The sequence below is a fragment of the Mytilus edulis genome, chromosome 2, assembly GCF_963676685.1.
Source record: "Mytilus edulis chromosome 2, xbMytEdul2.2, whole genome shotgun sequence".
NCBI classification, from domain to species: domain Eukaryota; kingdom Metazoa; phylum Mollusca; class Bivalvia; order Mytilida; family Mytilidae; genus Mytilus; species Mytilus edulis.
The window spans coordinates 40,542,808-40,560,570 of NC_092345.1; the positions used below are offsets into that span (position 1 = coordinate 40,542,808).

At 32.1% G+C, this 17,763-nt stretch overlaps 1 protein-coding gene across 2 annotated transcripts in view; it reads right to left on the reverse strand.

Moving 5' to 3' along the window:
* Positions 1 to 17,763, reverse strand: part of LOC139510171 (mucin-5AC-like) — a 219,098-nt gene that overhangs the window by 166,596 nt on the left and 34,739 nt on the right. For both annotated transcript variants that reach the window (XM_071296525.1, XM_071296526.1), the window contains 7 exons: positions 16,691 to 16,925; positions 9,822 to 10,170; positions 7,941 to 8,247; positions 6,635 to 6,805; positions 6,090 to 6,333; positions 4,698 to 5,069; positions 2,436 to 2,683 (listed from right to left, as the gene is read on the reverse strand). In XM_071296525.1, coding sequence (XP_071152626.1) covers positions 2,436 to 2,683; positions 4,698 to 5,069; positions 6,090 to 6,333; positions 6,635 to 6,805; positions 7,941 to 8,247; positions 9,822 to 10,170; positions 16,691 to 16,925 — 1,926 coding nt within the window. The remainder of the gene's footprint in view (positions 1 to 2,435; positions 2,684 to 4,697; positions 5,070 to 6,089; positions 6,334 to 6,634; positions 6,806 to 7,940; positions 8,248 to 9,821; positions 10,171 to 16,690; positions 16,926 to 17,763) is intronic.

Consider the following 17,763-nt stretch of genomic DNA (forward strand, 5'->3'; position numbering starts at 1 on the left):
ATAGACTCAAGCTTCAAATAACTGTCTAAACATTAGTATATTCTAATTGCATCACTTAATGAAATATAACAAACACAACTTTTTGGCCTTGCACTTTCTGCATAACAAGTTTGCACTGACACCACATATCACCATATTGCAGAAATTGTAGATTTCACAAAAAAGTGTTCATGGAAATTATGTTTAAGCTGAGATGTGATTCTAAAATATGTTCATTGCAGCTATAGTTTTCTTGCAATTCTTCAGTTTAAAAAATTAGGCACACTAAAGTTCATTTTCTAATGAAATTTCCTCATTATTTAAATAGTAAATTTTACAAGTCTGGCGAAGATATAAGTATTCTAAAACAGTACTTTAATTTAGGACTGTTCCATAGTATAATTAGTGTGAAAGTTAAGAGACACTTTTTAAAAAAAAAAAACTACCCATTGTCAACTGACTTGTATGTTGCAAGTCACACCCATGATTGTTTCTCCTCACCTGGGATTTTTTTTTTAAACCACATGTGATCAAATAACCCTGGAATTCAGAAAATGAACAGTTTTCCAGTTTTCTCCCAAATTTATTTTAAAAAGAAAACAATCGAAATGTCAAAACTTAGGACTTGCATATTTACCTTATTCTTAACCCTTTCAATGCTGATTCGTTTTCAGAAAATGTACAATTTTCGTTTATTTGCAAAAAATACGCAAATTATATGCAAATGAGCTATACTCTGCTGCTGATGCAGATTGATTCCATTAAATCTAAGGTAGGGAATCACGGTGTGTGATGGTTCTGGTGAGGAGGGGGTTGGGTAGGGGGGAATTTACCCAAAAGTTGGTTATCAGGTGCAAAAAGCGTCAATTTTGACAATTTTTCATCCCCTTTCTTGACCTGGAAGACCGAGGGATGCTGATAAATGTATCCATTTGTAGTCTGCATGTAGAGTACATAATAGTGAACACATTAAAAACAACTGTTCTTAGGTCATAGTGAAAGTGATCTTGGTACAGCAGTGTAAAGATTGTCATTTGACCAAAAATTCAAAATTTCTTACTTTTTTTTAAATTTTGATTCCAACTGACCTGCAACTGGATGTAGTCGTTTCCTAGGCGTATTTCAATAATATTTGTGGAAGTTTAAGGCCTCTGAACTTAGTGTGTCAGACTTCGAAGGGAAGCCGTAACCCATCCAAAAAAACAGTTTAATCCGATTTCAATTTTAAGTTCGTATTTGACAAAAATGTTTGAGCTCCAAATGAACATTAAAACAGAGAAACATGACTATTAATGGTGTAAGATTGGGATAAAATGCATACACTACGAAAAAAACGCCATAAAGATGACCTCTAAAAGTCTGGAGAGCCATTGGAGCCTAATAAAGGTATTCTGGGTTAGGCCGTAATATTACAGCCCCTGCATGGTAATTTTAAGGGTCAATTACATGAATACAGCTATCAAAACATATTTCGACACTCCTTTGATTAAAAGTAACAACTTGATTATTAACTTGTTCTTTGTACCCCAGAAGCCAACCAAGCTTGACATACAGTTCTATATGTGATTATAAATTTTGCTGATTGCAGATATCAATTATCCAATAAAAATCTTTTTAAAACAATTTGAACCTCTTAATACATTACTGTTGGGCAGATGTAAGTCCCGTATAAACTATTTTAAATCATTTAATTTTGTTATCACTAATAAATGTAAAAGCTTCAAGTCAAATCCATATGCACTAGATATATTACACAGGAAGTAAACACACTTCTTTTTCTTATCTTCATTCTGTGTAAGGGAGCGCATTAGTCAAAACTGATTTCCAATTATAGCTGAGGTTTATGAAATTCATTTACAAAAATAAGTGTGAATGAAACAATTAAATAGTATTGCTTTAGAAAGATATTTAATTAATGATAAATATTTATATAATGACTGGTATATGTATGCTATAGCATATATTATTTAAAAAAAAAAACAACCTATGCACTAAATTGCAATTGAAAAAAAGGTTTGTAAGCATTATGACCTGACATGTTCTTCCTCAATGCATTTTCATTTTCCGAGGTGGACAAGTATGCCCATATAATATATACATATATTTTTTTTAATCTATTTTTTCCTTAAAAGAGTTTTTTTAGAAAACAAAAGTTACCAAATATGTATTTTTACATGACCATGCACCTGCAATAATCTCTTGAACAGCACATTGTTTCCTAAAAGTGTTTTTTCATGTCTTAAAATTTATATTGTACTAAAACCATTCTCAATCTACAATCACACAATATTATGATAGCAAGGTGGTGAAATTTTCTCCAACAGCATTTTGCCATGATTTCCATCATAAATTATACAGTCAAAATTTTAAAAAATATGGTTAACAGATAGCTCACAAGGTTTTATTTAAATTTTTAACATTTGCAGAACAATGCTTTACTTAAATATCAACTGTACCTGGCTCCCCAATGCTGAAAGTGATAGACTTGGTACAAGTCACTCCACTAGTTCCACATGGAACATTGTTTTCTGTTATCAGAAACTTGTGGGGATTTTGATCAGTGGATTTAGCTAGTACATAGTCACAACTGCCCTGGAACTCATACTCCCTACCATCAAATGAGTGGTAATGGGAATCACCTACAGCACTACAAATGGCTGGACAATCTTTGTTTGTACAATCCCAGTTCTGACCACGACAGGTGCTGTTTAAAGACATTAACTTAATTTCAAATGCTTCATTCCAACACAATCTTATTTCTCTCAGAGAAAATATACAAAAATTTTATCGAAATGTTCATTGCAGTTTTAATAGGTATTTGCAAAATTTGAAGAAACAAGACTTTTTCGGAACTGTTGCAAAAGTAAACATCAACAATCTGTATTAACAATACTAGAATTATCACACTGCTTCTAGAATTTAAAACTAGAGACTCTAAAGAGCCTGTGTTGCTCACCTTGTCCTTCTAAACGTTATTGCTGCTTACAATTATCTCTATCTATAATGAACTTGGCCCAGTAGTTACAGTGAAATTAACTTGATGAAATTTATTAAAATTGTTTAAAATTGACTATAAAGGGCATTAGTTCCTTAAGGGGTCAATTGACCATTTTGATCATGCTGACTTATTTGTAGGGGTTACTTTGCTGTACATTATTGCTGTTTACAGTTCATCTCTATCTATAACTAGAGGCTCTTAAGAGCCTGTGTCGCTCACCTTGGTCTATGACGGACACAGATGGATTTATGACAAAACTGTGTTTGTAGATCTTACTTTAATGAACATGCTTGCTACTTACAATTTTCTCTATCTATAATAAACTTGGTCCTTTAGATACAGAGAAAAATATTTTGTAAAAATGTACAAAAATTTACCAAATTAATGCAAATTGTTAAAAATTGACGATCAATAACTCCTTAAGGGGTCAACTGACCATTTTGGTCATGTTGAGTTATTTTTATATCTTACTTTACTGAACATTATTGCTGTTTACAGTTTATCTCTATATCTATAATAGTATTCAAGATAATAACCAAAAACGGCAAAATGTCTTTAAAAATTACCAATTGGAGGGGCAGCAACTGAACAACCAGTTGTCCAATTCATCCGAAAATTTCAGGGCAAATAGATATTGACTTGATAAACAATTTAACCGTAGACAGAATTACTCTAAAAGCTTTGGTTTCAGAGTTATAAGCCAAAATCTACATTTTACTCCTATGTTCTATTTTTAGCCATGGCGGCTATCTTGGTTGGTTGGTCGGGTCACCGGACACATTTATTAAACTAGATACCCTTGTAATGATTGTGGCAAAGTTTGGTTAAATTTGGCTCAGTAGTTTCAGAGGAGAATAGTTTTTGTAAAAGTTAAGGACGACCGATGTTGACGAACACCGACGGACGACAAGTAATGGGAAAAGCTCACTTGGCCCTTTGGGCCAGGTGAGCAAAAAATGAACTATAATGGCTGGTATGATTTTAAATATGATAGAATAAATACCATATGGTATAGATACTTGTCTATTTTGATGACTGTGTATGTTACCCTCTAGGGTATTTTTCTGGTTTTATTGTGGTGTATCAATGACATATACACTCTTTGAATTCACATAAGATGGCAGCAGTTCATTACACTATTAAACTGATCACTTTCACATGTCAGAGTAGAATTTTCACTGATATATTTGAGTGTGTATAAAAGTTAAGTTTCCTTGTTTTCATACCTGCCAACTTTTCAAAATCTTCATGGGAGATTTTAAACCCAGGAAAGGCTTATGCATTTTAAAGTCGAAGAGACAATATGGGTTCTTCTTATTGTTGAGGGCCGTACAGGAGCCTATAAGTGCTTACATCCACTTCATTTGAACTTAGGTCGATAGTTTCTCATTGGTAACCTTACCACATCCCCTATTTTTTTTTATATATACCTTATCCACCATTACTTTATATCTATATCACAAATTCCTATAAAATTTTGACTTCAGAAGAGAAAATGTCTGATATGTATGATAGAGAATACATTGCAGAACTTCAAATAGCGATAAGGTTTTTGTTCTATGTAGACACTCAGTGTGTTTTTTGTTAAGTTTTAATATAAACTAAGTGAAATTAAAATGAAGAATTCATTTTGTTTGTTTTAAGGATTAACATAAAAGCTCAGTTCTAAATCAAATTTCATAGAGTTTCCTACAATCTAGATTGTAATTGAACAAATTACCATTCATTACAATCCATCTGGATCTTCTGTCCTTCAAAGTAAGCTTTCCCTCCGTGATAACATGGACAGGCTGAGGGCTTGACACACTGTTTTCCTTCCAGAACATATCCATCCATACATTTACATCCTGCAGTACAGCTTGTTGGTGCAGGACATGTTGTAGTGGTGTCATGCATGTTCTGACAGGTGACAGGACATTCTGGCAAGCATTTGGTGTATTCCTGGAACTGTTTAACATCACAGATATCTTGCACAACAGGCATGAATGGATTTACTGTTGCTGGAGGTTGAGTTCCATTTCCTGTGACAGTTACTGTCACAGCTTTAATGGTTGGGATAATTGTACATTCCCATCTGGAATCTCTGCAAGTGCTGTACAAATAACATACAAGTATGAGATATATTTTTACTGTATTTCAAATGTTCATTTTTGTAATTCAAAGATCTATTTACAGATGACAGCATAGGCATTTTATTTATTAATACTACATAACATTTTTTTTTTCATTTACAGATACGGATATATTTCTGGGGTACCAATTTTCATGGTTTTCTTGACTGGCTTTATCCATAAATGTAATTAAGACCCTGTTTACACTAGCAAAAAAGAGCGATCTTTACTGAGATTGATCCTTTTAAGATCGATTTTTGGTGTAATTGGGAATGTTTTGGGATTATTTTCTAAATCAATCAGTTCTACTTCTTTGCTGCAAACACTCATCCTCAAACGCATTGACCGTTCATTTTTAAGGGATTGTTTAAGACTTGTGGTATATGAACCAAAATAATAATGATTAAGTCATTACGAAAATCCCAATGAGCAAACTATTTTCTACAGCATTTTGCAGTGTGAGCGAGATGCAGAATTGCCTTTAATATTCTATTTTTAGGATTATTTGTTTACGAAATATAAGGTTATATTGTCAGACCGGTTCTTTTTATGTTAACTGTAGTGTACAGGCACTGGATTAAATGAGATCGATTCAAATAAAGATCGATTCAATTTCGTACAGGTATAAATGGGTTTAAGTGTCCAAGAAAATACATGTATAAACAATTGTTGAAATCAAGACATGAAATTATCTCCATGCAGGTTTGACTACAATGATACAAGGGTACAAGCATATACTAAAAAATTTAGCATTTTGTCAGAGGTCTTTTGATATTGGGAATATTGCGACTGAGTGAGAATCGCAATTACAAAAACTTGCATCCTGACATCTGCATACATGTAACAGAGTTATCAAGTCACAACTGGAGATTTGAACATTTTCAGTTGGAGTTGGAGTCTACTATCTGGAGAAACTTCATCAAGATATTTATCATTTTTATGATAAAGCTACATATTTCCCCTTTTTCAGATAACAGTATGCAAGCAATTATAAAACCAACCATATTTTATCATCCATTTTTGTGAGGAATCCAGCAGGATACTCATTTCCACTGAATATGCATGGGCATTCTGCAATTGCTATACATTCTCCTTCATCATTTAGTGTGTGATTGGCAGGACAGCCACATCCTTCAGCACATTCTTTAGACTGCACACAGTATTGGTCTTGTGCAATGTTACTGCAGGTACGAACACATTCGTTAGGGCACACTTGGTAAATCTGTCCACCATTACATGGGATTTCTAACAATTTTAAATAACAATAATAACATTTGTTGAAGAATTGGTACTAAGTTAATAAACTAAGACAGAAGACCCCTACAATATTAGGTAATATGCAGTATGTAAAAGGAACAGCCAGTATTATTCAATAATAATAATCTAAAGTGAGTCCAGGTCTCTTATGCAAGTTGTTCATACATGAGGAAAGCACAAAAATGGAATTAAAAAGTGAAGAAAAAAAGGAATATCAAACAGCTTTCAAAATTTCCATCTGGATACTGATGATAGTGTTTTATAAAAGTGAAGTTTATTCTTAACTTACGGCATTCTGGAATATGGTTTCTCCACAGGACCTGAACACCCATAGCTGCACACTGTTTGGCATACTCTCCAATCATTGGGCACAAGCAGTCTCTAAGGTTCTCTGTACAGGCACACATGTCATACATACAATCTTCATGGAAACTGGTTGCATCAACTTTGCTATGACATGCTTTACAAAAACAAAAATAAAAGTTTACAACAGCTAGATAATATGCAAATGGCATCTGTCTAAAAAGCATTTGAGAAAATCTTATTTACTTCCTCTTGACACTTTATTAAATGATTGTAATATTGCTTTTTGGTTTAGTTAAAATTGTTTAAAAATATTTATTTTTTCATGGTAATCAAATAGTACAGCTTTTTAGTTTTTGCCTAGGCCTGTAGTTACAGGAGACTTGTAGATTTGTCTTAAAGGAGTCCAGGGCAAAAAGAAGTGATTATATTGTATTCAATTAACAAGAATGTGTCCCAAGTACACGGATGCCCCATCTGCATTATCATTTTCTATGTGCAGTGGACCGTGAAAATTGGGTAAAATCTCTAATTTTGCATTAAAATTAGAAAGATTATATCATGGGAAACATGAATACTAAGTTTCAAGTTGATCGAACTTCAACTTCATCAAAACTACCTCGACCAAAAACTTTAACCAAAACTTTAACCTGAAACGGGACAGACGGACTGACGAAAGGACCAACGGACGAACGAAAACAGACAGACACACAGATCAGAAAACATAATGCCAATAAATGGGGCATAAAAAATGCTTGAAAATGACTTGAAGATTAAGTGATTAAATGAACAAGTGACAAATAAGGCCTATATATCTATATTCATTTTATCACTCCCAGTCACAACTATTAAGTGCTGATAATTTCTTGCACTTTTTGTTACTCCCTTCATTTATTTCAATCTTCTTCTAAAAGTCATACTCAAAAAGTCCAAATTACTTTAATCACTATCAGCATTAGTCAAGCACATTCTTCCTTCCAGGTGTAAACAATACTCTTATTTAAAAGATTCTATCCATTAAGTAAGATACATGTAATCTGTATCCTTTACATACTATATTTTTATGTTCATTGGATCATGAATCTAGGGTCAAAACTTTATTTTGGCATTAAAATTACAAAGATCATATCATAGGGAACATGTGCACTAAGTTTCAACTTCATCAAAAACATTCTTGACCAAAAAAAGCGGACACACAGACCAAAGAGCATATTGCCCCTATAATGTAGGTGAGGCAAAAAAATTTCCTTTGATATCAAAATTCAACATAAGATAAGGTAATAACTGCTTACGTTTGAAGAAATCCTGCAAAATGTAATCACAGTACTGTTTTGCTTGGGTCTTTCTTTGGGTATTATCTTCACATGGATTACGTGCAGGAATAGTAACTGGAGCACACTGAGGATTTACTCTCATTCTGTTACCAAATTCATTGACATCAGTTTCAATGTCACCCTGTAGAGTTTTGAAGTCATTCTTCTGGTTACTGTCATATGTACCACACAATCCTTTGGTTTTGTTAAAGAAGGATGATGGTGCTGTGATGTAAGCCCTTGTTCTTCCATCCCATAATACTGTGATACCATTTGATAATTCTGCCTAATACATTATATTATATAGACTATTATATCTAATTAAAGTACTGGAAATAAATTAATCAACGTGTGTATTTAATTTGAACAAAAACATATCAAAAATCTTTACAACTACATAAGATATTGAATCAAAGTCAAAATGGATTGAACATTAGTAGTTTAATATCAGTGGTCAAAATAATCAAAGCATGTTCTGGACTTGAATGAATTAAAATACATAAAACCTTGTTAAAAAAAAGTTGACACAACTGTATACAAATTGGAAATAAAAGGAGAATTTGTCCATGTGACACAGATGATATACCACACTTCCATATAACATTACACTATAAAGGAACATAACTAAAGAACTGTCAAAGTGACGCCACCCAAGTTTGAACTTGATTCAAAGTATAAGTTTCATAACATTTGGTTGAGGAAAATTTAGCTAGGGAACAGAAACGAAAAATTTAGCAATTTTCCATTTGTAAATTTGGCATAAATTTAGAACGGTAAAAGTGACACCACCCTAAATTCAAATATGATCTGTATTTTGTGGTAATAAGCATTGTGTACAAGTTTCATAACATTTGGTGAAGGCACACTTAAGAAATTGAACAGAAACTAATTTTTGGATTTGCGTATGTAAAGACGAGAGACCGGGGTACAGACATATATACTTACAAACTGACACACAGGATGACAAGGGTAACACTTAATGGGCATACAAAACCTGTTCACTGCCATGACTGCCATTTCACAGTAAGAAAAGAGGTTATATGTTCAAACATGTCAAATTTATCCTCCAACAAAAAAGGAATTAGATACCATTGCATTTTGTGTATAATAACCCCCATTGCATCATCTTAGAATTTGCTTGGCATATGTGGCTTGGAGCATCTGGGAGTTTTCTTCATTTATTGCGAACCAAATGAAACTTTTCTTCAGAGTCTTTAGTTATTTAAACTTTTGTCAGTTTTGCTGTCCTTTAGAATAAATATGATAGCTCTTGTTCTCTGTGTAGTTTATTCACTGGGACCATTAAATTTCTTCTGAGAAAAATCCATCATTCTTTGATTAATTTACCTGAGTTACCAAGTTATTTTCAAAATAGACGAAAGTATATGATTTATACTCACAAAATGGCATGTGATGTTGTATTTATTCAATATTAATGTTCAATATAAACACAGATTTAATCATTACAAGAATGTGTCCATAGTACACAGATACCCCATTGGCACTATCATTTTCCATGTTCAGTGGATCGTGAAATTGGGTTCAAAACTTAAATTTGGAATTAAAGTTAGAAAGAACATATCATAGGGAACATGTTTACTAAGTTTCAAGTTGATGTGACTTCATCTTCATCAAAAACTACCTCGACCAAAAACTTTAACCTTAAGCAGGACAGACGAACGACGGAAAGACAAAGGCACTGACCAGAAAACATGTAAATGCCCAAATATCAAACTAAGCAACTACACTTGTATTTGTCACTCACTCTCATTACATTTAAAATAACTTGTTTGATAGAATTAATGACAGCAAAATAGACAGAAATTTGATATTTTACATCTTTAATTAATCTAAAATTACCTTCATAAACAATGATGAAACCATGTAAATCTTAATTCCATTTCCCTGGTAAGGTAATTTGTGTATTTCTGTACCATCTACAAATAGCTGGTGATTGTGGTCTAATCTTATTGTATGACCTGGTATATTTATTGCAATGGCTTTAGTACATGATGCCTGCCCATGACCGCATTTAATGTTCTCAGCAACAATATTGAAATTATCATCTTTCATCATGTAATAGTGACATACACCCATAAAATTAAATCTTTTGCCATCAAAGGTCATGTAGTGGGGATCACCAGTTGCAGAGCATGTAGCTTCACATTTTTTCTGTGTACAATGCCATATTCCTCCTGATGTACATGTGCTAAATACAGAAATTCATAAAAAATTTTAAATCAAAAAGACTTATCAGTAAAATTCAAAAATATATACAAATTATTAAGACAATTACTGTATTCAATTCTATGAAAAAATAAAATACTTCACCGAGCGCAGCCTGATACAAACGCAGAGGGTGAGCCCTGAACAGTTTGGCCCAGTGGGGACACAATATTCAAGCTTGGTACTGTCTTAATTTGGATTGTGATTAATTTTTTGACATAATACAGGTTTCTGACAACAGATAAATGTGGTCAAAGATCTTAAAGATTTGAAATGGGACATGTTATTTACCTAGTATAGTCTGATATCCAAAATCTAATTACATAGATTTAGGAAGATGTGGTATGAGTGCCAATGAGACAACTCTCCATCCATTAGTCACAATTTATAAAAGTAAACCATTATAGGTCAAGGTACGGTCTTCAGCACAGAGCCTTGGCTCACACCGAATGGCAAGCTATAAAGGGCCCCAAAAAAATTAGTGTAAAACCATTCAAACGGGATAACCAACAGTCTCATCTGTATAAAAAAACAAGAAACAAAAAACACTTAGGAACCACATAAAACATAGTAAGATTCAGCATACGAAAAAACAACAAAAAATTGCCTGAAGGAAAAGAGAATATTCCTTCTGATTTGCGATAACAGTTCATCGATTGTAGCATTAAATAAAACTTCATGTTTACAATGTGAAGTGCGGTATAATACACGTACAATATAATTTGATTGGACGTCTAATCAGATTCTACAATAGATTTTTTTTTTTTTAAACATATAAACGTTTTATTCCTAAATATTTCCTGTGTACAATTACCTTAGTCGTCCAGGATCAGGCTAAGGGTCCTTGTTTACAAAGTGAAACCATCTATCCAGGGGAAATAGAAGGCAATAAAAAAGTAGTCCACTTTTAACCTTGGATTTACATTTAGTGTAAAACATATAACCATATAATGTTAGAAGCATCTAACAGTTCTATACTTTAATACAAAATAGTAAGTAAATAAGTATAAGATACCCACATAAAAGATGTGCATTTACTACAATAAACATGATAAGCTAATTCTTTTTTATCACTTTTTTTATGTTTATATAAATTGATACAATGGATATTCTAATACTATAAACCATAAAAAATGTACTTTGACCCAAGCTATATTATACTATATCAAATGTCTAAATTTTCTTTATTACAGACTCCAATTTTGTCTTATCAATGATATCAAGGCCTTTCAAAAGAAGAACAAATTTAAGACTAATTTTCAGGTTTTGTTGCCAGATTTTATAACTATCTTGTGGTGTTTTAGGCGTTTTGTTAAATTTTATTGAATTCCTAATTTTCCATAGTGTCCATTTAAAATATATGATAATTATGTTTAAAAAATTATTATATTTTAGTTCTCCCGTGTTTTTACCCAATAAAACGTCCTTTTCACCAAAAGGATTGTTTATTCCTATGTATGATTTGATAACTATTTTTTGGAGGTTTTTTTAAATTAACTGTGATGTACTACAACTGAAAAATAAGTGTTGCAGGGTTTCTATATTATTGTCATTTTGACAAATATGGCATTTTCCATTTGATATCTTCATTTTTTTTAATCTTTCTTCAGTATATAAAATATTGTGCAATAGATTTGATCTAAGCGGCTGTCTATGAATAACGTGTAGCCGAGAACCAGTATAATCATAGGAAAGTCTAGTTGATTGGACTCCAACTTCATCAAAAACTACCTTAACCACAAACTATAACCTGAAACGGGACAGACGAACAGACACACAGACCTAAAAACAGAATGCCCCTAGGTGGGGCATAAAAATGAACATGTATCATCAGTTTAACAGTATGAACTACATGTGTGACGTTGATAAAATCTCCACCTCCGTTTCTAGAAAAAATGAGTTTGAAATAAGTAACATTGAAACTATTTGGTTTGAAGTTAAACTTAGCTATAAAAAAATCGTTTTATAGTGCTTTGTTTATAGGCCACCCAAGTTGCTAATTAGTTGGATAGATAAATTTATTTGAGGATGAGATTAAGGTGGCAATGAAATATAATTCAGATGTAATCCTTAAGGGAGATTTTAAAATAAATTGTTTACAACCCAATAAAATAACACAAAGATGGTTAAATGCCCTAGAAACTAATAAATTTCAACTGTTAATAAAGGAACCAACCTGAGTAAAAAAAGAATCAAAAACTTTGATTGAACATATATATGCCACCCATTTAAGCATGGTCAAAGAGGCTGTTCTCTAAATATCTATAAGTGATCACCACCCAATATGTATGACAAGACAAAAGAAAATGTATGATAAAAAACATACTCATTCAACAATCACTGAAAGATATTTTAAGACTTTTAATGAGCAAAATTATTCAAAAGATTTAAAAAGTGCACTTTTTCAACATATTGAATTTGTAAATTAATATCCCATTTGTTTGTATTGAAATGTGGTAAAACATTTTTAAGAACATTTTAAATGAACATGCCCCTATTGTGAAAAAAAGAGTAAAGAAGATCAACAGCCAGAATGGTACAATAAAAAATACTCTTATATGCAAGAAAAATGAGAGATTAATATAATTCACTGGGAATGTGGTCTGAATATATATTCTGGAGAAATAGAACAAAACATATCATCGATAAATCTAAACAGAAATATTATATAAATGATATGATAAAAGACTCAAAAGATTCTAAAACACTATATATATATGGAAATGTATTCACAGTCTAAATCCATCTAATCCATCAAAACCACATGAACTTATTACAACTGGAGACCATAAAACTATGGATGAAAAAGAAATTGCTAATGCATTCAATAATTATTTCACCTCATGTGTTGAAAAATTAAGGCATAGCAGGACACTAAGCAACTCAAATTTAAATACTATGAGAAACTATGTACAAATGAAATTCTTGAAAAGAGGCACAATAAATTGGTCATTCCTCCAATAAAAGTTTCAGAACTATTTGATGAAATAATTAAACTAGATGTTACAGTGAGTTGACTGTTAGTGTTGCTCTCCACCAATTGCAATTCATTCAAAATTTTGACCAAATTGCAATTTGTTTTATAAAATCAAATTGTTCAACTGGTCAGAAATTTGAACCAACTGCTGTAGAAAACCACAGCCAAGTCATGAAAGTGCAAGGTGATAAAATAAAACATACTTACAATCCTATAAGACTTTTACTCCACTTTAATGATGTTGTGACAAAATTAGTTTATCAGTTTGTATAGTTATATTATATTCATTACCATGCTGAAGGGGAACTGTTTATTTTGAATTGCTATTAAATTGTCCAAACTAAGCTTTCATATAGTTTTTCTTTCTAAAAGTATTCTATATTTATAAAAATCAGACATTATGTGAATTAAAACATTTCATATTCAGTAAAATATGTGTAAAATTGCAATATATGTTTGTAGGAAGTTTCCATGGGGGAGATAATAACTTTTCTTTCAAAAAGTCTTTATTCAAAAGAATAATATTTTAGGTTATCTCCCCTGAAAACTTATCAATAGCATATTGTTATTTCACACATATTTTACTGAATATATGATGTTTTATTTAAAATGATATCTGATTCTTATAAATATAGAATACTTTTAGAAAGAAAAACTATATGAAAGCTTAGTTTGGACAATTTTATAGCAATTCAAAATAAACAGTTCCTCTTCAGCATGGAAATGGCTATAATATAACTATACAAACTGATAAACTAATTTTGTCACAACATCATTAAAGTGGAGTTAAAGTCTTATAGGATTGTAAGTATGTTTTATTTTATCACCTTGCACTTTCACATTTTGACTGAACAATTTGTTCAATATTCTGACCAGTTGAACAATTTGGTTTAATAAAACAAATTGCAATTTGGTCAAAATTTTGAATGAGTTGCAATTGGTGGAGAGCAACACTAACAGTCAACTCACTGTAATACATCTTCTGGTTCTGACAATATAGGTCCAAAGATATTCAAACTGAGTACTCCTTTCATAGCATCTTCCTTAACATATATTTTTAATCGAATGAATGACACTGGTATTTTTCCATCTGTTTTTAATTTAGAATGCCTCTGTAGCTTCAATTTTCAAATCTGGTGAAAAAAACGTAGCTAGTAATTACAGACCAATATCTGTTTTGACAACATTATTAAAATTAATAGAGAGACATTATCTAAACATCTGTATAATTATTTGACAAAGTTTAAAATTTTACACCCTTCCCAGTCCTAACCATTCGTTTCAAACTGCCTTCGTTAATATCATTGATAAATGACTACATGAAATGAATAATGAAAATATCAATTTGGCAGTCCTCCAGGATTTTAATAAAGTTATTAATGTTGTTGATCATGAAATGTTATGTAAACAACTTCAAATTTATAGCCTCCCTGAAGATACTGTTGATTTTTTAAAATCATATTTGAGTGAAAGAACACAGCAATTCCATATAAATAATTAGTTTTCTGATAAAAAGTTTATAAATTTTGGTGTTCCACAGGACTCAATACTTGGTCCCATTTTGATTGTTTTGTACATAAATGACCTTCCTTTACACACCAAAAACTGCCATACAGACTTCTTTGCTGATGACACAACTATGCATACATCAGGAAAGAGTATTGCTGATATGCAATTAAAAGAACAAGATAATCTACAATGAGTTAAAAAATTATCTCGTGAAAATAACATGTTTATAAATTTGGACAAGACGAAATGTATGGTTAAAGGTACAAGACAAAGGCTACTGTACATTTGTTTTTTCTACATTGGCTAGAGGTATAGGGGGAGGGTTGAGATCTCAAAAAATATGTTTAACCCCGCCGCAATTTTGCGCCCTGTCCCAAGTCAGGCGCCTTTGTTAGTCTTGTATGATTTTTAATTTTTTAGTTTCTTGTGTATAATTTGGAGTTTAGTATGACGACCTGAACTAGTATATATATATTTGTTTTGGAGCCAGCTGAAGGACACCTGAGGCTCCCCGGCTACATTGAAGACCCATTGATGGACTTTGGCTGTATTCTGCTCTATGGTCGGTTTGTGGTCTCTTTGACACATTCCCCATTTTCATTCTCAATTTTATTGTGTTTAAATCAAACAGTACCAGTTCTAACTATTGAGAATAATATTCTTCAAAACTCATCAATTGAAAATCGTTTAGGTGTTAGAATTGAGTCTAATCTGTCCTGGACCTGTCATGTTAATTAATCATGTTCATCAATATCATCTAGACTTGATTTACTCTCTAAAATCAAGAAATTTCTAAATATTGATTCAAGAAAATTAATTTATAATGGTTATATTCTAGATTATTGTTGTATTATTTGGAGTGGTTGTGGTAAAAATTAGCTTGTCAGAATAATTAAATTGCAGAAAAGGGCTGAAAGGCTTATTTTAGATGCTGATCCACTTTCATCATCAGCTCTACTGTTTAAACAGCTTTGGTGGATGACAGTAGAGAACAGAATCTTATATCTCAAATCTGTTTTGATGCAAAATTGCCTTAAGAATGAAGCCCCTGTACATCTTACTGAAAAATTTAAAGAAATGCCAGAAATAAACCAATATTGTTTGAGGAATGCGTCTTGCAAAAATTTACAAGTTCCAAAAGTCAAAACAGAGCTGTAAAAAAAGCTATGTAATTGTATAGGCATAATAATTTTCACACACTAACTCAAACTTTAGATTTTGTTGGGATAATTTAAATGCACAAATGGATAATTAACTGTCATATTCTTGGGCTTGGTACAGCCTTGTGCATACCTATACTTATGCAAGTGAAAGTCCCTAAAGTCAAGCCTAAGTCCCTAAAGTCAAGGCTAAGTCCCTAAAGTCAAGGCTAAGTCCCTAAAGTCAAGGCTAAAGTCAAGCCTAAGTCCCTAAAGTCAAGCCTCAGTCCCTAAAGTCAAGGCTAAGTCCCTAAAGTCAAGCCTAAGTCCCTAAATTCAAGGCTAAGTCCCTAAAGTCAAGGCTAATTTAAAGTCCCTAAAGTCTAGCCTAAGTCCCTTAAGTCAAGGCTAAGTCCCTAAAGTCAAGGCTAAGTCCCAAAAGTCAAGGCTAAGTCCCTAAAGTCAAGCCTAAGTCTCTAAAGTCAAGGCTAACTCCCTAAAGTCAGGGAATAAAGCAAATTATTTTAATGTCCTTAAATTGCAAATTCTTCAAATTTTATATAGATTATGCTTTTCATTTGAATATAAAATTGTTAACCAGACATTAAAACTTATTTACAAATTACAAATATAATATTCAATAAGGGTTATAAGCTTCAAGTCAAAGTCAGAGAACATTAGAATTTATTTGTTTGGGCATGTTTTGTGCATGATTAATCAAAGCTGCACATGTTTCCTTAGTTAAACAGTGCCCACTATATAAAGAACAACTAGTGTAGTACATTAGGGGGATCTTAGACCGTCCTTTGTATGGAGATGCCTGTTCGGATAAGTTTAACTGTACTGGGGAAAATATTTTACATGGTATAAGTACTTACCAACTGTTGCAGTCCTTTGGAATAACATCACCTGCATGATATTCTGACCCATCATCCTTTGTACAGGGACACTTGTCATTCATGATGCATTTGCCTTGATGGAGAACCATACCATGTGGACAGAAACAACCATCAATACATGTGCTATCAGTACAGGTTGTGCCAACTGATGTGCAGGTCTTCTGGCAAGCACTTCCACATTCCTGATGAACAAGATTGTTTGGGCAGGATACAGCTTAATATGAAAATGATTTAAAAAATCAAGCAAATGTGATATATCATAGTTAAATGTAACCATATTAAAATTAATCAATAATAAGACAATAAGAACTATTTTTCAATATTGGTTGATTGTTGATTGTTTATATTGTCCAGTGGCAAATATTCCTTACATATCATACATAGGCATGTTTTGCAGAAGCTTTTTGTCCCTTGAAACAAGTCTTTAAATGTCAATACAGCTCCTCTAAATCTTCTTTAAAAAAAAAAACCTAAAAAGTGTCTTTACAGTTGAGGGGGGGTTAACTTATTTGAATTATCTCCCCTTATGTGGCAAGGTTGGAAAAAAACTGAATCGAAAAAAAAAAATCTTTTTTTTTTTTTTTTGTAAAATACAGAAGTAAATTATAATAAAACTCATAATTTTCTGCATTTACATGAAAAAATCATACAAATGAATTACTTCTTCTTCTTCCGAATACGGGAGTAGACTCCTAGGTAGGAGTGTAAAACTTCCCGGAACTTGTGTGCTATGTACATATGGACTTAATTTAAAAATAATATGACAAGAAAAATCGTTATCAATAACATATATACATTATGTACAGTGGCTTTAAAGTTTAATAAGTTGCTGTGGATCCTTCAAATGTTAGAGTGGATATGCCACTTTTGAAGGATTCCAGGGTGTCTGACATACCTATTGCTTCAGGTAGTGAGTTCCAGTCCGAAATAGTGCGAGGATAAAATGAAAATTTATAGAAATCTTTATTTGTTGATATTTGCCTAAATTTATGTTTCCCCCTAGTGCGTCTATCAGATATTGTTAAGTTGTCCTTAGGAACTTCAACTAACCC